The sequence below is a fragment of the Osmia lignaria genome, chromosome 14 (assembly GCF_051020975.1).
Source record: "Osmia lignaria lignaria isolate PbOS001 chromosome 14, iyOsmLign1, whole genome shotgun sequence".
NCBI lineage: Eukaryota > Metazoa > Arthropoda > Insecta > Hymenoptera > Megachilidae > Osmia > Osmia lignaria.
The window spans coordinates 7,843,567-7,870,517 of record NC_135045.1 but is presented as its reverse complement, the minus strand read 5'-3'; the positions used below and the strand labels follow the sequence as shown (position 1 = coordinate 7,870,517).

The following is a 26,951-nucleotide window of genomic DNA, read 5'->3' as shown; positions in this document are numbered from 1 at the left end:
GCAAGCGTTATCCGCGAGAAGCAAAGAGCTCCGCCTCCTCGGCCGTCCCCTACGCCACGGAACCCCACCGGCACGTCGCCACCCCGCGGTGCCCCCCGTTTGACCAACTGGCTACTACGTCACACATGCTTCTGCTTGCTTGGAGCCGCCAACTCGGAAGGCTCTCCTCGCGACCGGCTCAGTCGGTTCAGTGAGTTACGAGTTGCGTCCGGGTTCGCCGTACGTACGATAACGGGGGCGTCAATCGGATTGCGCGATTGGGAGAGCATTCCTAACCTCGTGCACGCTTTCCTCTCTCTCTCTCTCTCTCTTTCTATCTCATTCCCTGATTCCCGTTCCCTTCTTCGTCTCTGTTGCTCCTTCTTCCGGACCGTCCCTCTCATTCGGCTATGGGCAACAGGTTTGAATTTATGGGACAATAAAGAGTGCGGTGCGTAGTGCGCGCGTGTTACCATCTCGCTCACTTGAATCCTCTCCTCTCTTTTCCGTCAACGGCCAACCTTTCGTCTCTCCCACGGACACGTCCCGGATTCTCTCGCGCCGTCAACGGGAGAACAGCGTGCCGGAGACTATCAAACTCTCATAAAACTGTCAACCGCGGCCGGCCGGCTGACTTATGCGCGCCCCTTCTTCCGACTGCGATTCCCGACTAGTCCGCTTCTCGCCTCGGATTCCGTTCGTTTCGCGGGCTCCGAAACACCTAATGCGCTTGACAGTGGTCCGACAGTAGTGCTCCGTTCCTTCTTCGAATCATAAGCCGCAAGTCAAAGGTGTTGCCAAGGATAATCACACGGCAGCGTGGTGACGCGCGACGAATCGTGCGAGACAAGTTCGAGGAGACGATCGAACGATCGGTGATCGAGAAGAACGCGGTAGCGGTCTCGCGGGGAACCACCTCTTCTTCCTTGTTTCCACGCCACGAGGGTGTACGCGGAAGGGGGCGCGTGCGCGCGTTGCCCCCTCGCAGAGACGGCAAGCGGAAGACTACTTCTTGGTGACGTTGCGGCCAGGAGGTTGCAGAGGATAGAAGGAGAGAGAAGCAGAGTGATCCTCGCCCCACCATCGTTCCTCGGGGCTCCCGAATATCTCTCCATTAGCCCCCCTGACTGTGCTATCCCCTCTCTGTGACCCCTCGGATTTCCTGTCTTGCTCGCACACCCCTCTCGTCGGCTCTTGTCACGTCGGGTAGCAGCCAGGCAACACCACCACACGAGCAAGCAGCAGCAGCAGCGCCAACAGCAGCAGCAGCAGCAGCAGCACCAGCACCAGCACCATCACAGAGCCGACGGAGACGCAAGGAACGGGGTTGAAGAATCCTACGCCGGCGGAGAGACCAATCAAGGTTTGACGAACGACGGGGATTGGTCGAGGCGCTCCTCTGACACGCAGAGAGCGCGGGCACGTGACAAGCTACCGCACACACCGGGCCTCCGTTGGATCGTGGCGAGGCCTTCAGTACGATACCAACCACCCTCCGCGCACGCAACAGGAACGGTGAACGGCGATCCGCGGCAATACGCTTCACCCCCTAATGCGGTGATATCGGTACACCGGGATACCGGCTACGAACGACGATTACTTCGTTCTTTCGAACATTACATCCGCTCGTGTTACGTTACCGTGGTCGAACTTTACCCGTGGTCCATTCTTCTCGCGAAATCAACGTCAAGGATTTCACGGTATATAAATATCGTTTGAACGCGCGGTGATTCGTGCGAATAAATCATCGAGAGAAAAAAGAGAGAGAGAGAGAAAAGTAAAAAGAAAAAAGTGTGTACAGGGACTCGTCTTCAATGGGGCGACCCGATAAGCCCGCTGTTACGCGCTACTGCACGCTGCCTCCACGAGTCCTCTGTAGGTAATTGCGACTCGTGAGATCGTAAAGAAGCAGAAGACAGTTTTATAGCCCAGGCCCACGTGGCCCTCGTAAGCTCGACTCGGCTCAGGTCGGTTCAGACTCTGCCCGCCTGCCGGCACACGGCTTGCTACCTCTCCGTCTATTCGCCGCGATCCCCCTCGTTCATTATCGAGTCGTTTAGGGACGTGTTTATCCGCGTGTAACAACGCGCGATAGGTGTGAACTGGCTCTTGGGCCAACGGGACAGCAAAACGGTGAGCTGGTTTTTTCCACCCGGTCAGTGATAATAAAACCATTGGGTCGCTTGTTGTTGATACCAGTGTGACAGATACCACCGGGGTGCCGTCGTCGTCGTGAGACCAACGACGCGATGACACGATCCTGTATTTAACGACAGTGCGCGAACAAGTTCCCGCCTGCCGTCTGTTGGGGGACCGAAGCGCGTTCGGTGCTGTGTTATTGTTTTCGTGAATGTCGAGCAGTACACGTGTGGAACGATTGGCAGAGTGACGACGAGGACGACGGGTGAAGTCGCGTGAACGATGAGTTCCTATCAGTTCGTCAATTCGCTCGCGTCATGCTACGCGGGCCAACAGGCGCAACAGCAACCCCGAGCCACGGCAAATTCACCCGGAGAACCAATGCAAGCGGCGTCACCAGCAGGTGGAGACTATTACAATCCAAACGCCGCGGCGACCAGTTACCCGGCACCTTGTTATTCGCCTCAGCAACACTATCCTCAGCACCCGTACGCTACGCCGGCCTCCGGGATGCAGCACACAGCGCCCACAGGGATGATAGACTACACGCAATTGCAACCTCAACCAAGACTCAGCGCGACCGCTACCTCGCAGCAGCACACCCTGCACGCGCAACAATCCCAACATCATCCGCAACAACATCATCCTCAGCAGCAGCTGCATCAGGACCCGACGACGCCGCTGCTTCAGGCAGCATCCGCGCCATCGGCAGCCTCCACGTCGAGCTGCAAGTACGCCGACTCAACGTCCTCCACCAGCGTCGCGTCTCCTCAAGATCTGTCCACGTCCACCTCCAGGAACAGTCCCACACCTCTGGTGGCACCTGGTACCAGCAAAACCGCGTCGGGTCTCACCTCGCCGCCAGGAAGCTCCTCGAGGTCGTCCGTGGCCGCATCGGCCTCCTCTCCAGCCAGCGGAAGTTCTAGACCCGTGGGCGAAGGAAGTTCCACCTTGACCACCGCGTCGTCCGCGTCCTCGCCTGCATCATCCACCTCTAGCACCTCCAGCACCGGGAATAACTCGTCCAACAAGTCAAACGCCACCGGCAGCAATCCACCGCAGATTTACCCGTGGATGAAGAGGGTGCACATCGGACAGAGTAAGTCTTTGAACCTTCTCTTTTTCTTTTCATCCTCGTGATTGCATTTAATTGCCGGCTACCCTGGCCCCGGTACACGGATATCGTGCGCGCGCGCACGTACCCTCGCGCCAAATTGCGACGAGAACCTTCTAAACGACAGTGGGCAATTTGATTCGGTTGGGGTCCCCGTCCACGTTTTATGAACCCTGATATTATAGCAGGAGTACCTTGTCCAATTTTGTTTCTCGGTTAATCAGTCTGATGTTCACAACAGCTTCTCTATCGAATTCTCTGTATCTAAACGCTAGAAATTTTTCTGATTTTCCTAGTCCTAGAACGTTTCAAGATGTCTAGCTGTAGTCTTTTCTTCCATACTCAACGCGGTGTGCACATGTTGCGTGTCGAAAGGAAGTTCGGATTACCTGAAAGTTGGTCCGTTCTCGCGTTTCCTGGCTGGTCAGAGGAAAGGAACGTACGTCGAACGGTTAAGTTAGCTCGTAAATTGCGCGACGGGACGGGACTCGATCGGTGATAAGTCATAAGCGTAGATCCCGGAAAGAAATGTAAAAATATGCGGCAGTGATTTGTAGATCGTCGCGGTGAAAATTTGTGCCAGTGTGTCGTAACAGGAATGTGGAATTTACGGGTGTTTAATAATCGCAATTATTTCACGGTGATCGCCTCCTTCGAGACGCTAAATCACGTCTAGAATATTAGCCGCGAGATTATAAATTTCGATACTCGCCGCGATAACGATCCTCGCTCATATATCATAGGCCCCGTGATGTTCAACGGTGAACCATAATCATATTCACTTCAAACGTCTTTCGTCGATGAAAATCGAGAAAATTCATTCGGGAATTTTTCCAGAAAAAATTCTAGGTCGAAGACGAATTTATCGTTGAACGATTTGGAGCGATTTGCGGCTCGTCGAGTCTGCATTGTAAATGTTTCATGTTATCCGGGGTGGCCGAGGTGTCGGGACAAGCGGTGCACAAGAATAGTAGAAAATAATCGATAGAGTGGGACTGCGGTTGTTTGAAAGTAGCTGGAAATTACGCGAGTGTTGTTGGAACAAGAAAGATTTGATGGAAGTTGATGGATTACGTCTAGATTTTGTGAACAGTGAATGTACCCCGGGACTGACAGGAGCAGAATCAAATTAGATGTTAATAGAAGTAAATTATTCAATGAAAAATAGCTCGACATTGTTACAATTGAAGGGACATTTGCTAAATCTCGAGTTAACCTTCCGAAGTTCACCAAAGTCGGTCCCACGACCAGTCCAAATACCGCAGTAACTCGCCCCAAAGGGCCCCCGACAATTCATTAAAACTTTCTCATAGCCACGCGATGAAAAAACAAACGCAAAAAACACAGCCTGAAAAAGACAAAAAAAAAAAGGATGAACGGGTCCACGGCATCGAATGGCTGTAACCACGAACGCCCACATCCCCTTTCTCCCGGTAAGGTAACGTCACCATCCCGTGGAGCTCGGAGCTTCACGGTGAAGCGGGATTACGTAAACGGTGGTTCCGACAAGTGGCCGGCTTGGTAGCCCTCGTGAAATCGCCACGGATAACCGAGCCGGCTATAAAAATACGGAAACGAGCGGCAACGAGACAAATAGAGTGGGTCGCGTTCGAGATTGAACAGGAGGTAGACGCGGTGAGCAACGGAGTGGGAGAAAAGAGGGCCCACAGCAATTCAGCAGAGTCCAAGAGGACGGGCATCCACCTGCCCCCGTGGTTCAAAGGAGATAAGACAGCGAGCGCTGGTCGCGTTCACATTAGTCGCCCCGCGTGATTTACTGCGCGGCCAGTATGATTCAGTCAGCGGGGAATTTGACGAAGAATTAATGGTATTATGATATCGTGTGTAACTCTATGTATGTGCGCCCGGGCCATAAATCAGGCTGCATTGTAAGGCGCGGGGGGCCCTTTCCTTCGTCGTTCCTCTCTTTCTCTCGCTTTACCCTGACTCGTTCTTTCGGCTCGCTCTCTCAGCGTGTCCGGCCTCTCTGGAACGAAGGCCGAAGCCCATTCGACGGGCCTCCCAAACGGGATACGAAAAGCAAAGCTCCTTTCCATACGTCTCCCGACTTCCTCTCGCTCTCTGCTCACGCCTCCTCCGCGCTCTATCGTTTTTTCCGTTCGTTCCCTCTGTTTCTCCGCTTTCTTCGCGTGCTATCCACTGCAGGGGGTTGAAGTTACAGCAACCAGCCTCATCGAACACTTGCGACCAGAGTATCTTCGCTGAGGGTACATTCGGTGGAGAAACTTGAAGTTAGGTTGTAGGATTAGACGAGGAATAACGAGGAACATAAACTCATCCAACTCTGAATCATGAATTCGTACATTCAAGCTTGTCCACCGATCATATTTAAAGCCATCCTACAACCTGATCGTGTGGAAAGAGCTCGAGCATTCACCGTCGGGACAACGAGCCTTTAACGTTTCTCATTCACCTTTCAAGTGGTGCACAACGAATGGCAAGGAGACGGGGTCCAAATTTTTCGGGTACAACTGTGCACGATGTCTCGGGCAATCCAGCAGCAGTACAGGGTTAATTGCACGTTTCCAACGGAGAAGACGGCGCTGTGATAATTGCTTTCTTCTTCGCGGAATCGTGCAGCAAGTAGTGACCGTAAATCACGAACATTTGCACGAACGTCGGAACCGTCAAAGGGGTGATTGTGCTCGAGATAATTATGCTAGGTAATTTCTGACCTGGCCGTGTCTTCTCTAAACGATCCCGAAAGCAAAGAACCCTTTGTGCCCCCCCCCCGGGTTCCTCCTCCGTTTCGCTTTGCATTTTCACTGAAATCTTGCATCAAGGTCGCCCTGTTTCCGTTTTCGTTTCATACAACAGCTTTCGGGGACGTTTAATAATAACCATTTTCATGAAAACGGTTCCACGTTGATAGATTTAGCGTGGAGGAGATTGTGGAAATTTTGGCTCTAAATTTACAAGTTTCTTGGTTGTCATTAAGAAGACAATTTAATTCTAACTCGTATTGAGAAACTGTACTCAGGACACAAATCATCGTTGAAAAGCAAACAGAGATGAAAGGGTACTTCTCGAGCAATAAAATCGCACCCTTTTCGTTTCTTTCGAGGGGTAGTTAAACCAGTTCCCAGTTCTCAAATTAACCTTTTGTATTCAACATACGTTCTCACTAAATCCTTCATGCATTATAGGCATTAAATCTTGCCCTGTTTCTGTTGAAAGTAGACTTCTTGTTAGTACTTTAACTTTGACCAGTTTGGGTGACACAAGAGCTTTCCATAGAGATTCGCCACCTCTTTTATAAACTTACCCCCTGAATATGATCTCCGAAGTCTCAGTAATAACTGACTTTGAAAAAAGTTTGAGATTTGAATTTCTTAAGCTAGCATGGGTCACAAAGAAGGTGACCAAATGGCAGAGACGTGGAAACCCGGAACAGGTCGAATTTCTGTTAGCCAACCGTGTACGCCAGCGTCGCGATGGCGTTGTTTTTCGTCACGGTGTAATAGGCCTCGAACAAGGCCTCTCAAAAGCGGAAAAGAACGGCTAAATGTGTGCCGTAAGAAAATAGACAACACTCGTATTCGCGTCCAAGGGGGGAAATAATTGATTCGTCATGGATCCCGTTCAGCTTACGAGCTTGCCCAAGCGTCGCGACGCTGCGAAGCTTAAGCTGCATACATAAAACGTTTCGACGTTTTGGAGAAATAAACGAAGAATCCGCCGCTTCCGTGTCCGATTATCATCGCGAACTAAAAATATCTTGCTCGATGGATTCGTGTGTTGTTCTTGTTAATAATAACTACCTATGAATTTTCCGTGAGAATGTTGCCACGAGAAGAAAATGAGTTGTTTGAGGATTTGTATCCAAGTCTAAGGTGGATTATGAGATTAGAAGTCTAATATGTCCCCTGCCATGTAGAACGTTTGATCATTTTTTTTTCTTTAATTCAAATTGCACACCAGATGATGAGATAACATGTGTTATCTTCTATGAAGAAAATTACTTAAAAATACTTTGATTTATCCGGAAACATCCCATTTGTAAGATTGACTTAAATTACGATTCAGTAGGTAATTTCATTGGTTTAATTTCCTGATACATTAATGACATCTCCTGATAGGTCGTTAAATACATACCTTTATAAGCCAGAGTATAAAGTTTTTCTCAGAATCAATTTATATCTCCTTTTAATAAAATCTGGAAAATTGCTGGGTAATTTTTTAGAAAATTATAAATGGAATTAAATGTTCTTTTGTTTCACTGGATAATCATATATCCCATATTAAAACGAGATAATTTTCAGCATCTCACAAAAAAAATAATGAACACATCTGGCTCCTGAAGATTTGAATAACTGTACAATATTTAATCAATTCGAATTTTTCACAGTGCGCAAATGGTACGCAAATATACTCAATTCCGTGTACAGGTGTCGAATAAACAGTGACGGATTGATTAACTCGAGTAGAGCCCAACGAACAAAATCACCGATTCGTTTGCATAAATTTTCTGCAGGTTGCTTTTAGAAAGTCTCAATCGAATCCTTATAGAAGGAGCCAGTTCTTCAATAAAACAGTACCGATAGGGAATAAGTTGAAACGAGGTGCATCCGTGTTTGACCAGTTTCATGAAAGTCCTGGCGAATCTGGTGTCGTTAGTTTTTTTAATTCCACCTCGACTTTCTCTGGTTTCTTTTCCACGATTAATCGAGGAAACGCGGTTTTCTTAATGATTCTTTCCATTCGTGTGAAAACTTGACTAGGTTCATACTACCTACTTCTGCAAAAGTTAAGGCGATGCAATATCCTTTTATTTCAATTTCTAAACAGAGGTTGGCAATTTGAAACCCATAATCATAGGTCAGGCTGACCGTTTCGTTAGTAATAAGGGCTACAGAAGGTACCATTTTTCAGACCTATGAGGACCAAGAATGGCAGCTAATTCTCCAAATAAGAGGGTCACAGATTATGTAGTCCCTTTGTGAAAATTATCCTGACATTCTCAGATTACCAATACTAGGATCAATAAAAATGATGAAACAGATTTACTAAAGAAAAAAACTGTTTTCTCTTGTAATATATTACGTGATTACCGAGCTATTGAATGTCACTATAATGATCTACAGAAAGTGTACTAGTCGTGTAATATGGTTATAGAGGTTTCAGTGCAGACCTCTGGGGTATATTTGTTTGATCGATTGCAATAAATAGGCGCATTTAGGATTGATCGGTTGAGGGTGGTCGCAGTTAGGTCAAGGCACGAGTATCAGTATACCTTGAAACAATTTGTGATTCATCATTTATAATTGTTGTTCACTATTAAAAAATTGGGCCCTTAATAAAATTAGGAATTGGATCATTTTACATCAGTACATGTTTCATGTAGGTACACACATAGGTCTTTAACTGACATTTCGTATGGGTTCATAATCGTGAAAGAGTTCAGAACGAACTCTTCTCGAGGGCTGTAAGACCGCTGGCAAGATGATGAGAGCGTATGCAAACGCTTGTAAGCGATTACCATGGGTAACAGGCGAAACTAACACGGGAACGCAATGCTGGAACTGGTTTTCCCAGTCGCGTCGCATATTTCATTTTAGTAACAACAAAAATTCTTTTCATTAGTATGCATTAATCAATCAACGCGCATGACCAATACCCTGTCAAATATATTGCTAGTTCCTTATTTAACGTTACATACACGGACCACGTCCCGCACACGATGCCATTTTTCCTTGAGGGATCGAACTTTTGCACGTGACTGCTTAACAATAGCTAATTTACTCTCTCGATTGCTACTTCATCAGGGTTGTATTTATTTTTTCTATTGATGCGAGTCCGGCGGCATTTTAACAATCGAACTTGAAGAACCTTTACACGATTTCTTGCATTGAAATTTTCAAAATTTTCTTGCTCATGATAAAATTCTGATAATTAGTGTTGGAATTATGATACCGTTTCAAGCGTACAATTCATGGATACTGAATTTTGGTTTAAACCGTGGATCTAATTCGTGGTTCGTAGAGAATGAGTTAAATCGAAGCGAGGCCACGGTACAAATCACTTATTAGGACATAAATTTTCATTGCGAGCAGCTAGTGCAAACGGGATGAGCCGATGGGGTAAAATGGATGTGTGCCGGGAGCGAAGTGGGCCGCCTGTTGCTGCGTGGCCCGCTCGCCACGGGGATCCTTGATCCTTATGCTCCTGCAGTCGCTCTTTCGGCTCGACAAACCCCTCCCGAAGGAGGATTCCCGCTCCTGAAAATTTACGAGCTGCCGGTGAATGGCTCGGCCAGACCCGCCGCCACGCTACACACGTTCCGTGGTTTTCCCGCGACAAAAGTGGCCGGAAAACCGAAGCCCACCATGCTACCGATGTCTTTTTTTTCTGCTTATTGCGGGATGTCTTCATATGGCTATTCTTCCATTCTTCCTGGTTGACAATGGGAACTCTAAAGATGTACTCGTTACGAGTGGAATTGAGTGAAAAGGAACATAATTTCGACGATTTTAGGATCGGAAAAGTGGGGAAATTGTAACAAACCCTTGTGTATTATAATTCTTGCAAATTTCAGCTAAAATTAGCAAGAGGCGTACGTTAAATGCCCTCTCGGTACCACCAATCTCCCTAGACGATCGTGTGTTTAATTAACCACCCTTCTCTCTGTCTCAGTTTCTCTTCGACAAATTGTCCCGGGTATTAATAGCCGTTTAAAGGAGGCAGGGTAAAAAGATGGAGAGGAATCCGTGGCTCGTATGAAACAGGCCGTTCGCTGGCCCAGCCCGAACGAATCATTGTAAAAAAACAGTGTTTCGCTGCCCGGGAAATTTATGGGCTGCTCTTGAATGGCGTCTGTTCGTGCGTCTTGGGGGTTTTGATACGACACGAGCACCGGAACAACCGGCCTCAATGATTGTTGCGAACGCGACCGCCAACTATTCCCTAGAATAATATCGTGAACGATTTAACGCGTAACATCCTTGCACAATATTCTACCTGGCAAACGCCACGCTCTTTGAGTTATTTATGAGAATTAAATACCGTTCTCACCCCTCCTGTTATAGGCAGTTGAACGTTCGAGTGGTTTTAAAAGTAAACTACGCGGACAGGTCGTGAATTTAGTTGCCTCTGTGTTGCGTAAAATATAATTTATATTCTGCTCCCATCCCTAATAGTTTACAAATTTCTATTTTTTTCATACGGCATGTATGATAATCATTTTTACCAATGGATTTTGATGGATCGATGGTCAAAGTGTTCGAAACATAAAACGTCAGACGTCTGTCGCGATCGATCGATCAGAAAAATCAATGATCGCCAGCTTTCAACTCTCGATCATCGAGGCTTGAGGTACTTTGCGAATCGATCAATTAATCAGCATAGACGAATATTGTATAGGCACCGACGAAAATTATTTACATAAATGGTACGTCGATTAAAAGCGATTGTAGTTTCAATTTAATTCAAAGGAATTATTAAAGGCAATCTGCGAGATTTCCATCAGCCAGGTGGCGTTAATCAACGAACGGTGCAAATCGTCCCATTAGCAAAGTCTATTTAAAAGCGGAAGAAGTTCGTTCGACGCGTTTCGTTAACACTCCACGTTCTATGATACGGCACATTACGTTTCGTGTAACGATTTAACAGCCACATAAATTTTTCATCGGTGGATCGCCAGCCGGGCAGAGGAAACGTCCGTCAAGGAAAAACTTGGCATAATTCAATGCGTATCCAACGTGTCAGTCTGAAAGAACTTTTTATTTATTTATTCGGTGCTCGATCGTGCACGATTGTCAGTGCTCGATACATTTGATCAATCGTTTTTTAAACCGTGCTATGTTTTCATTAGATGTAATATTATTAGAGGAATGCAAAATTTTTCTCTTCGCTCAAAATGTAGATTATTGATCAGTTTACATAAAAAATTACTCAGGATAAACTACATCTACATTTTAGATTCGTGGAAAAGGGAAGTCGGTAAGACATGTATTCGTCGTCTTTACATTCTTTCCTCGTGTGTGAGTCAACCGTGCCTTAAATTTATGAAAATTATTTTTTAGTGACCATTGTTAATAATTTTCAACTACGAATTTAATATAGTTCGAATGGGTTAATTACCCTTTGAATATTTCAATCTGCGAGGGTAGAAGCAAGTTTCGCGCCATGTATCCGCACGGAATCACGCTCAGCTTGCATCGTCCCCTTTTTACACCCTTACCGACTATTTTCGTCCCGTCTGTTACCGTGTACCATCGACACTACTGCTCTAAGGGGAAGTACTAAACCAATATGGTTCTGAATCTTCTCTTAAAATAATTATTGTAAATAAACAATGGTATTAAAGAACAAATTTTTGACCCTTCAATATAGTTACGGGTTAATGTAATAAGCAAGAAGAGTTATTATACTCGTAATTTAAATGTTCTGTATTAGAAACACGATAGAGAGATAGGGAAGATCGTTGATCGCGGGAAACGGGGATGAATGATGTCAGATAGCTGATGTTCGCCAATTATCGCGTGCATCGTCAATTAACAGCCACGTACATAGAGTAACAGAGTAGAAGGCGGAATTAAGTAGGAAACAGCTTTATTCCCCGACTGTGTAAAATATGTTCTGTAAAGTGTGTTGTAGAGGCGGCCCTCGCTCGCAGCCGGTGACCCGAGACCATAAATAAATGCTTGCGTGAGGTTTACATACTACTGTGAATTCTTCCGAGGGCTCTTACCATTCGGATAAGATTTCCAAACGTTGCCCTCGGGAAATCGTCAGCGATTAAGCTGAGAAATGGTTCGAAAACATTTCTTTCCTTTTTGATACTCGAAGGGTTGTATAGAATTCATTCAGGTAACAAATCATCGAGTATTCAAAGCATTATGAGAAATTGGGATAATTTAAAAATTTCAGACATTTTGAATTTGTTAAAACTTCGCTATTTATTTAGAATATTTGGTACAAAAAAGGAGAATAATTACAATATAAAACGTAGATTATTGAAATTAAACAGGAAACAGCTTCATTCGATGGGCTCTCAGTGCGAATAACAGGATGGTTGTATAGAGAGGCGGTTTCACGTACACCCTAGCGATCCCGGACCATAAATAAATGCTGGTGCGAGGCTTACGTAGCACCACGAGATCTTCCCCGAGCCACCACCCGAGAACAGGGTAACCAGGAGGAACGCCATGGCCGATCAAATCCGACAGCTTCCTAAGAGGAACAAGCTGACCTAAAACATAGGTACTACATGATTCATAGAGGACGGGACCGCAACGGGGTCTGCTAGAAAGAGGGATGCGTTTCCAATGATATTTATCTGCAACGCGTATGGCTGGCACGGAGAATAAGAAGCAGATGGCATTTCGCGATCCAAGCCTCCTAACGGATTCTGGCAAGTGCCCCGGAAATATTGCTCCCGAGATTGCTCTACGTTATTTCCGATAAAAGTTTCCTCGTTATTAATGCTTCGCCGAGCTCGTTCTCAACCGAACGGTATCGCACGGATATTCGAAGCGGAGGGAATGAAATTTCCTCAGAATCTCTGTCTCACCTTTTTGATTCCAATTCACGATCATCGTTAAAAGAGAGATTTGCTTTGGCTACGGTGCAAAACGCAACCGAAAATACAGTCGCCGGGTTTCGGTGAATCAGAAGGCCGGAAGCGTGCCGCGAACGGCCAACAATGTAACAGCGAAGAGGAGGACGCATGAGGCACGATAATCCAGCGAAACTGTGGCAAATTGCGCGCGGCTTGGTCGCCGTTCGCGGCAAACGGACACACCGTCGAGCGGATTAAAGCGTTCTAACGGCTTGTCGAGGGAAAAACCGTATGAAAATTATACGTTCGCATTCTTGAGAGCCAGCTAGAGGACCGTCGGACATAAATCGATCCAACGCACACGCGTCGCCCGTTCGTTTGTGTGTTTTTGTTCGACCTTAGACGGCCTAAGCATCGCCGCGTACTCGCCAGACACGTAAAGAGTCGCAGCTGACTGTATTGTTCCCGTTGAAGGCAAGTCATTAATTTTCTCGCGGCAGGAACACTGTCTGAAATCGTGTGCACGCGTTCACGTGTATGGGTACACGCACACGAGTGCACGAGTGCATTTATAAGATGTCGGTATCGTTCTCGAGGAGTCGACCAATCTGACCGTTCGAGAGATTATTGTCGATTAATTGTTGAAAATTTGTTATTGATCTCGTGTACCGTTGCTTCGCCTCTGACGGCGTTCAAATTGTTCCGTTTCTTCTGTATACCACATGATTCACGAATGGATTAAGATTTAATTTAATTATAATTATAATTATAAATCGCATAGGAGATAGTTACGGTTAAATAGTCCACCGAGTAGACGTAGACTATTTACTTTCACTCATGATCCATCGGGAACACCGAGGGCATCCGAAGCGTCCACTGCGTATAATGTCAGACGGCCAGGGAACGGAGCATTGAAAGGCAAGAACAGTGACATCAGTATCGGTCTCGCGGCAAGCCATACGTTATCCGACGAATGCATAAACAGCCCTAAACGCTCTGATTATCGAAAAGGCATCGACTCGGAGGATAGCCGGGTACCGGGAACGGGAGATAATGCATTCGGAGGTTGTCCGTAGGTTCGAGTCGCGTGTGTCGACCGATCGGACCGTTGCCTGATGGATGGAGACGCGTACCCACTATTCCCCATTCTTCCTCAATCCTGTTCCGTTCCTCCCCACGTACCAATACCCATCTCCTCTCTCTAACCGTGGTCATCTTACTCCTGTCACGTGTTGTATTCCGTTCAACTCCCCTTTTATTATAAAAACGCGGCGCGTAGTGTAATAAGAAAATTATCGAGGTAGTTTCGAACCCTGCAAATTACGTAAACTTACTCGGAAGAAGGGTGATCCTGAAGCATCCTACCGCTAGGGAGATGCAAATGTTCAAGGTCATCCTGTGTTCCAAGCACGTACGTCAATATTCCAACGTGGTCCATGGCCGCGCATAAAACAGAGACGAAAGAAGAAGTACGCTACTTTCGTTGCCTGTCAACGGGTACAAAGTGCAGAAATGGTGGGGGGAGGTGTAGAGGACGTTGGTGTTTGAAGGGGGGCGGGGGTAGAACGGGAACGACGAGGCGTTAATTGAATTTGGGTTCGTGTGGATTATTGTGAAGCGTTTAAAGCGGCCAGAAACAAACCTATTTGCGTCGGGGAGCTTTCTCGTGGAAGATAACAAATGATCCACGAGGCGGTCGGCTCGCAAACTTCGGCATAAAAGCTTCACCGGAGAGAACCCATAGTCGTTTCTCTCTCTCCTGCTGTTCACACGGGATCGCTTCGTTTCCTTCTTCAACCCCTCGCTCGTTCTTTCGTTCGTTTTAACCCGCCTCGCTCCTCACGGCGAACCTCTCGCCACGCTACGCGGATTGAAAAGCAATAGTTTTTGAATCTATTTATAACTGTCCGTTCCACGCGGCCAGCGCCGGTAACGGCAGCGATCTGATTTGACTATAGCGGTCTTTCTATGAAAGAAATTCCTCGGCTGAGATGCTATGACAGGTAGCGCGAACCGCGTTCTGCTGTGCTAAGAAAATTTATAGTTCTCGGGGGAAAAAATAAGGAGCGTCGCTTTTTTAATTCATGAAACGTCATAGAAATAAATTCAGAGATAAAGTACCTAGGTAGTAGGAGCGAAAGGCAAGTGACGTTAATTTTCTATCGGATGAGGCTGCAGGACGCAGTCTCCCTAGTTCGACTCTAACGCCACGTATTGAACTCTCTGCGCTCCCTGCGCGCCACCCTTCGTATCAAGTTTGCCATTTTCTTTCGAAAGAATCAAGTACGCAGACTTGTAACAATAATAGGACCTCGATTGACCTGGTTCCACCATCGGAAAGTTAAAACAGTATCGAGGCTCCCTTAAATCTTCTTTCAACTTGCAGAGTTTCCCTGAAGCGACGAGTCGGTTTCAGCCGCTCGTCACGGCTCATAAATAGCAGGTCCCCGTGAAAATGATTAGTCCGTCGGAATTTATAACGAACGAGTTAGCACGCTGCGGGTCGAACGCGTCAGCTGTTTATCAGTCAAAATAGAACCCGGTGGACGGCTTTCCTGCGCGGGCTTAACGGCGGACAGGTCCGAGTCGGCGAGGACGTGCGGTAACAGGTGGATCGCGGCGTAGCGACAGAGCGAATCGGCCAGGCCGATCGTCGAGCGGGACACGGCGCGACGCGGCGTCGTCTTCGTCGTGGAATGTCGACAGGTCGTTGATTTTGCCGGCCGACTGGCGATCTTTGGCCCGCGATCGGCCGCCAGCTGCGAAAGCACCGAAAGGTCACAAATCAGCCGGGATGGTGGCTGAATGACGCAAAACATGCCTAGATAAATTTAAATTGCGCACCGACCCGGTCCTAGTAACCACTAACCTGCTCGAATCTTCTCGCGTTTTCGCGAAACACCGTGGGCGCCACTGGCCAACAGCCAGTCGCCGACCCGTCCCGCTCCGATGCCCATCATCACCGTGGCTTCTTTCATCGTCGAACGAAGAATTTACCCTGAAAAATCCGTAATAAAATGAATCACATCCACCCTCTTGAGGAAATATAAACCAGATCCAACCTCTTTGCACCCTACTCTCCTCAGAACTGCCTTCAGGTAGGTGTACAGTTGATTTTAATGTCGATCCGAATCCCTGTCATCACCAGTTCATTGATAGGAGAACTCACATGATGTTGAAACATAGATGGACTATGCAATATATTTATATCCTGATGGATGATCTCATCGAATGATGATACGCGATATCTATGAACTTTGACGTTATCATTCAATATTCAAGATTGGAAGAGAGTATCATTATCAATTAACACATTCGCAGCTGTTGACGTAGATTCACGTCATTTACACTCCACTTTCTTCTTGTTAAAAAGTTGACGATGATTTAGAAAATTTGACGCCATCATTTAGTGCTTTAAGAAACAATGCAATGACCTGTCACAAAAGTAATTTCTAACTTCCACTAATGGAACGAGTGTGTTGCTTCAGAAAGAAGCTGATTCAAAGGAGACCGGTATTAAAAGAAAATCAGTCTCGTTATTTCTGTGACAGACCACTTGTGGTTTTATTTAATCAGAACGTTTAACGTTTCCGTATTAACACACGATTAGTGTCAGAATCGGTAGCTTCATTAGGGTCAAGATTCCTATCGTTCTGTACAGGAACAGACACCGTTAGTTTATAACTCTTAAAATATCATAAGAGATTTTAATCTAAGTAGCCTTCTTGTTCCTAAGGAGAGATTCCAAACGACAATCTACCAACACAGATTCCCTTTTTTCTATAACATTCACGTCCATAGCGAACCATCTGGCCGAACAGTTCTGAACCACGATTTCCAATTATCAATTACGCAACGTTTCCTTATCGGGGACGAAATAACCCGCGCTTTCGTAACGAAGCATTCGTGACTATTCGTTCGGCGAACGATTACATCGGGACAGCGTTCTTTGCTCCTAAATAAGTAATGGCGGAACCAGAGACAACGTACAAAAAAAAAAGAAAAGAAAAAACAGGGGACCGAAATTCAGAATAGGATCTTTTTCACTATAAATAAAATGTTTTCCTTATCCAAGGGTTGCTTCATTTCGAAGATAAATATAAAATTAGAATTTATCTTTCGAAAAGTAGAAAGAAAGAAATGGTGAAAGTTGGAGCGAAATCGTCGTGCCAAGCGTCGTAGAGTCGAAGAAACAACGACAACTTTTTAACAGGCATTATCTCGATGGCCTGGACTAAGATCTTGAGGCCGTGGACCACCTAGGCTTCAAAGATGCAATCGTAATTGCATAATAGGCACGATAAACTGGCCGGGTTATTTATGAACCTCCTCTTCTTCTTTTGTCGGCCGTGTCAATGGGGAGCTGGGATTTGAACGGTGCTGGATGTGTTTCAGTGGATCGGTCCACGATGTCGAGAGCGAGTAGATTTTAGATTTACATCGTCTTTGTCGTCGTGCCACGCGGTACTTCAGACTCCTCTTCTTCTTCGTTCTCGTCTTCTTCTTCTTTGCTTAATCTCCCCAGCGAGGATTGATGATTTATAATTTCTACGGACTGAGATTCCTGTTCAGAGTTATAAATACTTGTTGCCCTGGCATCGCCGTGTTGAGGCTTGATTTTCGTTGATAAACAAGCGGTAGGCTATTCGATGAACGATTTATTATACCCTAACGGGAGGCATTAACTTAACTTTGTTTTGGATTTTTCCATTTTTCATCGAAAAAGACGATTTTCATCTATTCGGTCACATAATAATAATGGGTCGATCTTGATCCATGGAACCTGTATTCTCACCTTATCATCCCTACCTTCTGCCCAATTGCGCTTTTTTTAAGCTGAAAGCTGATTCTCCGACTAAAGGCCGAGTTCCACGACATTCTTCTCGTACATTCCACGCGGAGGTCTTCGTTTAATGAAATGCAAAGCATCTCTTGCATCGCGCAATCTCGCAGGTTCAGAATCTTTTTTTTTTTTGGTGTACGCTTTAGGAATGCGCAGTATTTCTCGGTATGGTCCCGCTTTCAACCGTTCATGATTCAAGAAAATAAGAAAAGGAAAGTTTGTCTTAGCTTCAACGCGAACAGAAAAATGGCTTCTGACCTCTCGCTTTATGATATTGAGTCGCAACCTCTTTGAACTCCAGCGACTTTAACGACGTTTAATTCTTGCTTATCGTTGTGTCGCGAATTTTATTATACCATTAAATACTTATTAATCAAGCATACATTAATGTTGGGAAAAAAAAAATGTTTTCCGACGTCTCTAAAGACGTTTAATTTTTCCTTGCGATTAAGTCGCGAATCACCGGATGTTGCATTATTTTCTTTGGAATTCCTCGATCGATCGGGCAGATGGAAACGTTTGATATCTCCAGCCCCTCGTGCTACTATCAGATAAACACTTGGATCCGTGGCGGGGGTTAGCGGTGGTGAGATTCTAAATATACGTTTGTAGGATACGCTGTCGACTGGAACTACATAGGCCACGCAATCGCGCACACAGTGTTCTTTGTGGCTGTTGGAACGCGACACGCAGTCATTTCAGAGCGACAGATTCCGATTCTCCGTCTGGCTAGCTTAATCGAGCGATTCCGTTCGCGCGTTCACCAGTTGCTCGCCTCTTTGCCGATATCCCTGCCACGAAAGCGATTAATTCCACGTCTGTCGAGATAATTCCGCTGTGCTTTGTGCGAACATCTCGGTCGCGATGAACGAGGATACGCATTGTTTCGCCTTTGAGAGTAGGTACCTAAGTCGAGGTAGCAGCGGTTGACGGGTCAAAATTGGACAGGATAAGTAGTTAAAGTAATTAAAGGATCTCGACATCCGGATCAACGGTAATCAAAGGTCATCAACCCCAAAAGTAACTTAAATGCACCTTCGACCCACCTCCGTTCCGCTTTCTCAGCGCACCGAATCGCTCGAGCGAACCAAGCTCCGCAACAGCCAATCAATTGTATTCCTTAAGTAAATATCAACCGTTGAATCCTACTCGGATCACGATAGCAAGAGAGAAAGCACGAAGAACGATCGAGAGCGCAGGGTAGCTCGAGGTTATCCCGGTCACGCGTTAGTCAGGCCGAGCCAGCCGGTCTGTCAGTCAGCCGGGTCAGAAACAGCCTCGGAGAGTGGCAGTCGGTGACACGTTCGGTACACAGGCTGTGCACGGTGCGAATACACACACGGTTGCTTCGAGAAACGGGCCATTCTATTAAGAGCCAGCCACGAAAACGCTAGACGACACGAGGTGACACCGAGATGCCTGACACGACACGGGCCTGCGCTTAGCGCACTCTTTCATTCTACAACGCTCGCCCTCGGTGTCTTAACAGCACCGACAGCTATGCGACTCGCTGACCCTGTCGTTTCTCTTTCCTCCACCTCCTTTCTGCCTCCGTGCCAGGGATGTCAAACATTTTTTACACGACCACGATCCCCTGCTAGCCGACGGAAAATAAAGCCTCGATATGCCGCATGGGAAATTATTATTAGGCACCGGATTTCTTTCCAGAACCTCCTGTCATCATCTTTGCTTCAGTGAATTCCTTGGCATCCTCGGTTCAGGATTACAGAGATTTGTAATGGTGGTTTTTAAGAATGGCGATAAAATTTGGTAGATACGTATTAGAGGAGGCAATTTCAGATAATATTAATGTATGAATTATCATTTCGTGAACGTATCGATATCGTTTCCTCCCCTTCTCTTTTCTTTATGGTAAACTATCTGGACACCTAACGAAACATAAGAGGAACGTTTGCAGCTGTTATTACTCGTAAGAAACCCACCGTTGACGGTTCGTATATTTTGTTGCAAGAATGATACCATCTTCTCCTTTCAATTGCCTTGAGAAATGTAGACTCGTTATATGTTAAACTTGATCAAATACCAGTTGCAATTCCGAAGGATTCTAAAGTCTCGACCAAAACACTTTAACGCAACCTCCTGAATGGAAGTAATTGCAGGAAAAAACGAATTACACGTTGTTGCAGTTGATTTTATTGCATTTTAATCGTAAGATCTTGCTCGACTGTTAATAACACAGTGGCTCGGAGCAGACGGTTAATAAAACGTTGTTTCACCGGCCAGCTTTTCTCTAATTACCGTAATACTTCCCTTTTTCACTCTGGAAAAAAGTAAAATAAGGGAACGCGTGCTGCTAATTGCTGAACGTACAAAACGTTTGATTATCCTGATTGTCCTCGAGTCGATTAGTTGTCACACGTTTCCTTCGCACCTGTTCAATTATCGTTGCCATTCCAACGGACTACTTAATCTTCTCGGTTATTTCTGAGGAAAATTTACTCTCGAGTGTTTTTGGTTCTTCGACTCGTCTCGACGATGTTCGTGGAATGAAATGTTTTACGTGTCGACGTGATGGAGACGCGATAGAAGGAGGAAAGGGGTGGTATCTATTTTAAACGAGCAAGAGTTTCGAAACAACAGGAACTTGAAATTTGCGTGAGTTAAAATTTGTAATTTAGAAAACTGATTGGCGATCGGGGGGACCATCTGCCTCAGGATCAACACTCCCCTGTGGCAGCGATGCGGCAGAAAAAGGAGAACGACATCCGTTTTCCGCGTTCCAAAAGGAAGAACGCCGATCGCGAGGCCGAAACAACGAAACTCGCCTCGACTTTCACTGGGCACAGCATTCTTGCCGTGCAACCCGGTGGTGCATCGACGTTGACAAGACACGGACAGCGATTAATCATCGCGTCAGCCAGGAAAGAAAGAAAGTTTCGGCTGTGGACCCCGTGTATTCGAGTCACGAGTGGCCGCCAGTTCGACCGCGTATCTTTATCACCGGCCTGATAATGGATCATTATCCGAGCCGTCCTTTTGTTCGCGGGCTGGAACAAACCGGGTCGAAAATGCGAATCCATGAACGCATTCACGGATTATTCAAAAGGTAGCCCTCGCACACCGGCACCGTTGCGTTCGCCGGACCGGGTTTTGTTGTTGCGAATCCTTGCTCGTCGCATTCTTTCAACGTTGCTCCGATGCGACGTCGACGAAACACCGCGAATACTCATTAATCATCGGTTGGAGGATTTAGAAAAAGCATTTGCGTCCTTTTCGATGACAGTCCGTATATAGCGGCCGCATGGTCTTCTACTAATAGTTTGATCCATGTTCACGACGCTCGACTACGATGGAGTGCGATTCCTTTTTCGATTGACACTCCATTTGTGAATCTTTTGGGTAGGTACTTGGTTGTTTTGATCAGACGAAATATTGCAAGAGGTTTCAAAATATCAAAATTCTTCCAATCTTCAAAGAACTTTTGTGGACAGTAGAGAGATCCTTTTTAAAATCCTTGTTAGTTTAACGGCGCACGGTGAAATTAATAAATCAAACGTCTAGGAGGTACAATTGTAACACGACATTTGTAACGTTGCCAATTTCATTTTTAACACGTTCCAAACAGTGCAAGGTTTGAGATTAACGATGAAAGCTTGAAAACATATCCAGAAATTATCTGTTAAATTTATTATGCTTCAGTTTATCTTTTCCTCGTTCGTTCGAAGTCCTCGTCTGTTTCAATGATCGCGAATGATCGCGTCATCTGACAATTTCTTCGTAAATTCGCTGACGAAATATAATACTTTGTGCAACAAAATTGGTAAGAAATCTGAGAAAGAAAGGATCGAGACGTCCATCGTCACGAAGGAGGCAGCTCGATCCAGGATTGTTCCCGTGCCGTGGCATAGGTTGTATCGACGTCAGCGGGACACGGATAGCAATTAATCACCGGAAAGGATCCACAAAGAGGATACGGGAGGACGATCGAGCACGCTCGATCCCTTGGGCAACGTTCGGTACGCGTGCCGGCTTAGTTCGCGCGTTCGACTGTCGTATAATAATGAGCCAGCCAGAAAAAGGAATTCCGTTCGGCCGTTACAAAACGGCTAGGTGTGCTGGATAAACGATATGCGGGCCTGGACCAGCCAGACAGCCGGGCCACTATTTATTAAAAAGTCAGACCAACGACGTGCTACATCGGGAGGAAAGTGATAACGCGTACCTCCAACTGTCTGGTCATTAAGCTTCGCTTGGACACCTCGAAAGCTCCAACTTTTGCTCTCTGAACCTGACATTTTTCTTCGTACTTGATCGTTTTTAACCCTTTCCTTCTGACCTCTTTGATGCTAAAAGTGCGAAAGAACCTTTTTTTTTTAAATTAAATTCTTCGCACACATGACTGTTGCACTCGCAATGCTGTCCCTGAGCGATTCACACTCGACTCTCCCTCTTCAAGTGCTATTAATAGCACCTTCATTATTGCTGTAAATGAGCCGGACTCTTTAATATCCGCATTGACATGGATCTATGATCACGCCGAAGTCCCGACCCCTGGCTCACATCGCACCTGCTCGATTAATCGATCGAAAACGTTCGATACCCCACGTTCGACTTCTTACCCGCAAAGGAAGAAGAAAAGAATTACTATCTGCCTGGATATCTTGACAACTTGTAAGCAAAATTCTTATCTTATCAATTACAATTTTGCTCATGATCTGTCTGTAATTAATGTTACATGGTCGAAGTGTCAGGTAGCAATTTTTGAATTATCATCGTTGCAGTGGAAATACACGCAGGTTGAATGATGGCAATTTGTTAAGTTAATAATATCAGGTTGTAAAATTGATCCGCGGTTTGGGAATAAAACGAAAGTGTATACCGCAGTGGTAATTGGAATATTAAGGCGTTACGAGTAAATCAGAGTGTTTTAGTATAAAGTAGCTATCGCACAGCTGGAAATGCATAAGTAACAGGTTATTGGTATTTAAAGGCGGCCTCGAGATTTCTCTCGATGCTCGTTGGCCGACGCTATTCATTTACCAGATAGTCACGGCTTTTGCAACGCGGAGGAGATAGGTGTAACAGGCGGAGTATCGTAATAACAGCGTTGCAAAATTATTTATGGCTCGAGCGTGCTGAGCAAATAGGTAAAACAGCTGCCAACTGAACAGTTTCGCGATCCAGTAGCAACGGCCGATGCATTTAACCACACGGACTCGTTGAAATAATTAACGAACTCGTGAAGCGTTACACGCTGAGCCCCTGCTATTATGGACCGTATGCCTTTGATCGCCCTCGCTCCCTTTAACTACCCTCCTTTCCTACCGTATCTCCGATACCGTCCGCCATGTTCAACGGTTCATACTCTTGCCCATTTTTTTCTAGCCCCTTGTTGATCGTTCCTATGCGCGTCCAATCAATTTGCTAATAGATCCAATCGGTTCGTATCCACTTCGAAGGAAACTTAATTCGATGTACTTCCGGTTGCGTGTTGGTCGATTTGGAGTTTTAAAGGGACGCAGATTCTAACTCGAGTCTTTTAGGAAACCTGCCGAGAAACGTGGAATTATACATAGGTGTGCCTGCGTAAAAGGTGACTAAACTGTTGAAACCGAGCTATGCTTTGGTTATTGCCGACCCACTCGCGGTCGTTCCGCTTCTGAACGCAGGAAACATACTCATAGCCAATGGAATTGCTTGCAATTTACTTTTACATCCATACTGCGTATTTCATTTAATTAATAGAGAACTTTTCTTTGCAGGCACGGTGAACGCGAATGGCGAAACGAAACGACAGAGGACGTCGTATACCAGGTACCAAACACTGGAGTTGGAAAAGGAGTTTCATTTCAATCGCTACCTGACGAGGCGGCGTCGGATCGAGATCGCCCATGCCCTCTGTCTGACGGAACGTCAGATAAAGATCTGGTTCCAGAATCGGCGGATGAAGTGGAAAAAGGAGCACAAGATGGCGAGCATGAACATTGTACCGTACCACATGTCGCCGTACGGACACCCTTACCAGTTCGCGCCCCACCCAGGCCAGTTCGCTCACTTGGCCACATAGGACGAGTTCTCGCCCGCCGAGCTCGGAGCACACGCTGTCCGGTTCCCCGGGATGTACGGCGAGCAGAACTTCTAAAAGGCTTTTTTTCCGTTTTCAGCCTGGCCGCGTCACCGGCTCGTCCCGCGTGACCCGCCGCGCCGGGCTGGGACACACTTCACTTCCAGTAGGACACGTGGTGAGACCCAACGAGGTCTGACACAGGCCACCGATGCCTAGACGGATTGTCACTCGTCAAGCAGAATTTCTTCTTCCCTTCTCTTCCTTTTCTTCTTATTCTCAGACAGGGAAATATGTTGTTCAGAGCTTTTTGTCGTAGGGCTTCACACAGCAAGTATGATGTTAGGGTTAACCCTCGCGTCAATAACTAACTACTCATTTTCACATTGACGTCATAGCACTTGTTTACGAAGGTTTTATATCAGATAGAAACGACGACCCACAAGCCTGTCAGCATCGGCCTGTGTACACAAATATACTCCGTCACATAGGACTATTCGAAGTTGAAGAGAAGCCAAAAAATTTTCTGCAAAATACGCCGTGCGCCCGATCAAATGGACTGGACGCGCTCCGAGAGGCTCTCGTCGCGACTAGATTGCAAGAGTATTGGATATTTGAACGCGGACGAGAGGCTACCTCAGCGGGTGAGATGAAACCGAATCAGTAGTTTAAGGCGTAGAAATTAGCGGTCTAAATAATTAATTAATTGAGCGACTAATTAATTAATTATCATGTCTGGCTGCGCACCGTACCGCATCTCTGAATTACCTTTGTCCACCTCTCCTGTACCCACTTCCTAAGCATCTGATTCCTGCCCACACGCCGTTTCCCTATGTCCCGAAAACGAAAGAAAGCAGACGAGATGCGCTGATGTACTTACTTCTCGTTTCTTCTTCCACTTCCTCTTTCTCTTTCTCTTCTTTCGCTCGTTCGATCTATCTGTCCGTGCGCGTTCGCCAGGGAGAGACGGTGGAACTCGCGAGCAATCCGCTCTCTCCCCGACGAAGCGCAGTTTCTATGTGCACGTTAAAGTCTCTACTTCATAGTACGTAAGGTGCCTATTAATACTCGAGTCTCTATTCTCTGCCGTTTTTCGATAGAGGCTGCTGAATCTATTAAACGTCCGTTCGAACAACGCTCCTTGAAAATCGAACCGACGAGACGCATAATACTCTTTAGCAAATAAGGTGAAAAAGGTAGTGGCGACGACTGTGAATTCGAATCGTCGCGCAATTTTGAAGCTCGTTTGCTACTCCGTGGACGCGTTAAGTCAAATTGACCGGGAAAGTATCGCTTTGTAAACTCTCGTGAATTTTACGTCGCGTTTAACTTTAGTCAATGTTCATTAATTCTAAGATTTCCATTTCGATCCAAATTGGGCTCAAACTGAAGAATGCATAGCTTATTTTGCTTATGAAACGTGAACGTTTAGCTAGGTCCCAATCCTCCATGGAAGAAACGCGTTTGCGGCTGCGCATGCGCCCTCTCACCTCTTTGCGCATTCGCAACTGCGCATCTTAACGCAGTACCACGCGCAACACGAGCGAATTGAACGATCTCTGCGCGTCGATATACTGTACCAACGAGAAATAAAAGATAAACGAGCAGTTGTTTCGAGGAGGAGGAGGAAGAGGAGGAATAGAAGACCTCTCAGCGACCTAATCGAACGAAACGGCAGGTGTGTAAATGAATTTTAGATAGTGTGTTCGCGGACGAGTCGCGTGCACGCGCGCGCGCGCGTTAATTGGTCTATCTTGTGATACGTAAGAGAATAATAAAAAAAAATGAAAGCTAGCGGTCGCTCTATGCTTAGTAAGATTGTCGTGAATTACGCGTATACGCGAGGCAAATTCGGAAGAATACAGGGATCTAAAGTATATTAACGATATTCAGAGTGAGAGAGCGAGAACAAAAGGTCACTAAAATGTATAAGGTGCAAACGAACAAGGAAAGGAAAGAGAGATGTAAGAATAGGCTAATGTTGAATTGTACATAACTATTGAATATATTGCAACACGATATTGAACGACGTTATTATCGTACGAGGCGTTAACGAACGAGTCGATTCCTCGAATTCTTTTTTGCAGTCGATAAGAAAAAGAAAAAGGTATCCAAGCTTCGCGGAAAATGGTTACTTGTGATATCTGACATAAGACGCAATGAAACGAATCTCTACGTTATTGTATCTTTCGTTATCGCCTGGTACCTTATAGGGATATTTAAATAAACGAATAGTGAGGTTTATTATTATTATTAATATTATTACGATGATTATTGAAATTATTGATATTATCGCTATTATTCTATTGAGAGTGAGCCTGTTGCTAATGACTTGGTCCAGTGTTAATATTGTATTTTATTTGTTTCGTTATTATTATTATTTTTTTTTTTTTTGTTGTTCACGCCGCGTGTCGTACAAACACGTTCCGTACCTATGAATGCAGAGTTCGGTTTTTCGCGCTCTTTAAGGAGAAATAATCCGTGATGAAAGGAAAGTCGCGATACGCGTGTCCTTTCTCAATCTTTCAGATATTCACGGACAGACTTCTTGTCTCGTTCATTATTAATTTTTTTTTTTTTTCGTATCAAATGCATCGTTCGTCCGTACACACATGTAGTTATCGAAAAAAATCGAGGATGATGGAAACGAGGTTTAAAACGTAAACGAAGCCTATTTACTCGTCAGGTGCGAAGGATGCGTTCTCAACTTTTAAATTAAGCTCAAGTATTACGTTCGTGTAGCGTCAACTGAAATGTTACTTCATTCCATGTAATATACGTAATAGTCTAACTAAAATACCTACTTATTACATCTACGTAACCTAGAGCACCGTACGTGTAAGGTCGTATAATTATATAATTTAAATTGTAATTATTAAATGGTATGACGTACAGAAACACGTGGCTGTCATTCCCTCGCGAATCGTACCTTGAATTTCACATAATATACCATATCATTCCAGAATCAGCGAACGAGTTGCCGTCGAGCAGAATATCATCGAACAAGAAAAAACTTTCGCTTCAAGTGCAATAAATGTTGCGCATTACAAGATACGACGAGCAGCTCATCGAACGATAAGGGTTTATGAATTGCTCGTTAATCGGTGGAACAACAGGAGCCAACGATCAGCGGGTAACGCATAAAAATCGTGTTAATTATGGCCAACTCGTAAAACGATAATTGTTATGTTTACAATGGCACCGATAGCGAGCTATGTAGTTGCTGAAATTCCAAGCCGCGATAACATTCGAGTCGAAAGATCGAACGATGCCCAGCCGGAGGTTATCTGGTCGCACGCCAGGGTCGTTTTCTTTGCCTGTAATAAGTTCG

The 26,951-nt window shown here is 45.7% G+C and overlaps 1 protein-coding gene across 1 annotated transcript; it reads left to right on the top strand.

The window, feature by feature from the left end:
* The first annotated feature begins 154 nt into the window (after window positions 1-154).
* LOC117605532 (Sex combs reduced) lies at window positions 155-26,201 on the top strand. Its single transcript, XM_034326958.2, has 2 exons — window positions 155-3,217; window positions 23,319-26,201. Exons 1-2 carry the CDS (start codon window positions 2,401-2,403, stop codon window positions 23,621-23,623), a joined length of 1,122 nt encoding a protein of 373 aa, XP_034182849.1. The 5' UTR covers window positions 155-2,400; the 3' UTR covers window positions 23,624-26,201.
* The last annotated feature ends 750 nt before the right edge of the window (window positions 26,202-26,951 follow it).

Excerpts from the sequence above, each read along its gene's own strand:
- LOC117605532 (XM_034326958.2), top strand. The coding sequence starts at position 2,401 with ATGAGTTCCTATCAGTTCGTCAATTCGCTCGCGTCATGCTACGCGGGC. Across the intron at positions 3,218-23,318 it reads GAGGGTGCACATCGGACAGA|GCACGGTGAACGCGAATGGC; the intron begins GTAAGTCTTTGA and ends TTTTCTTTGCAG.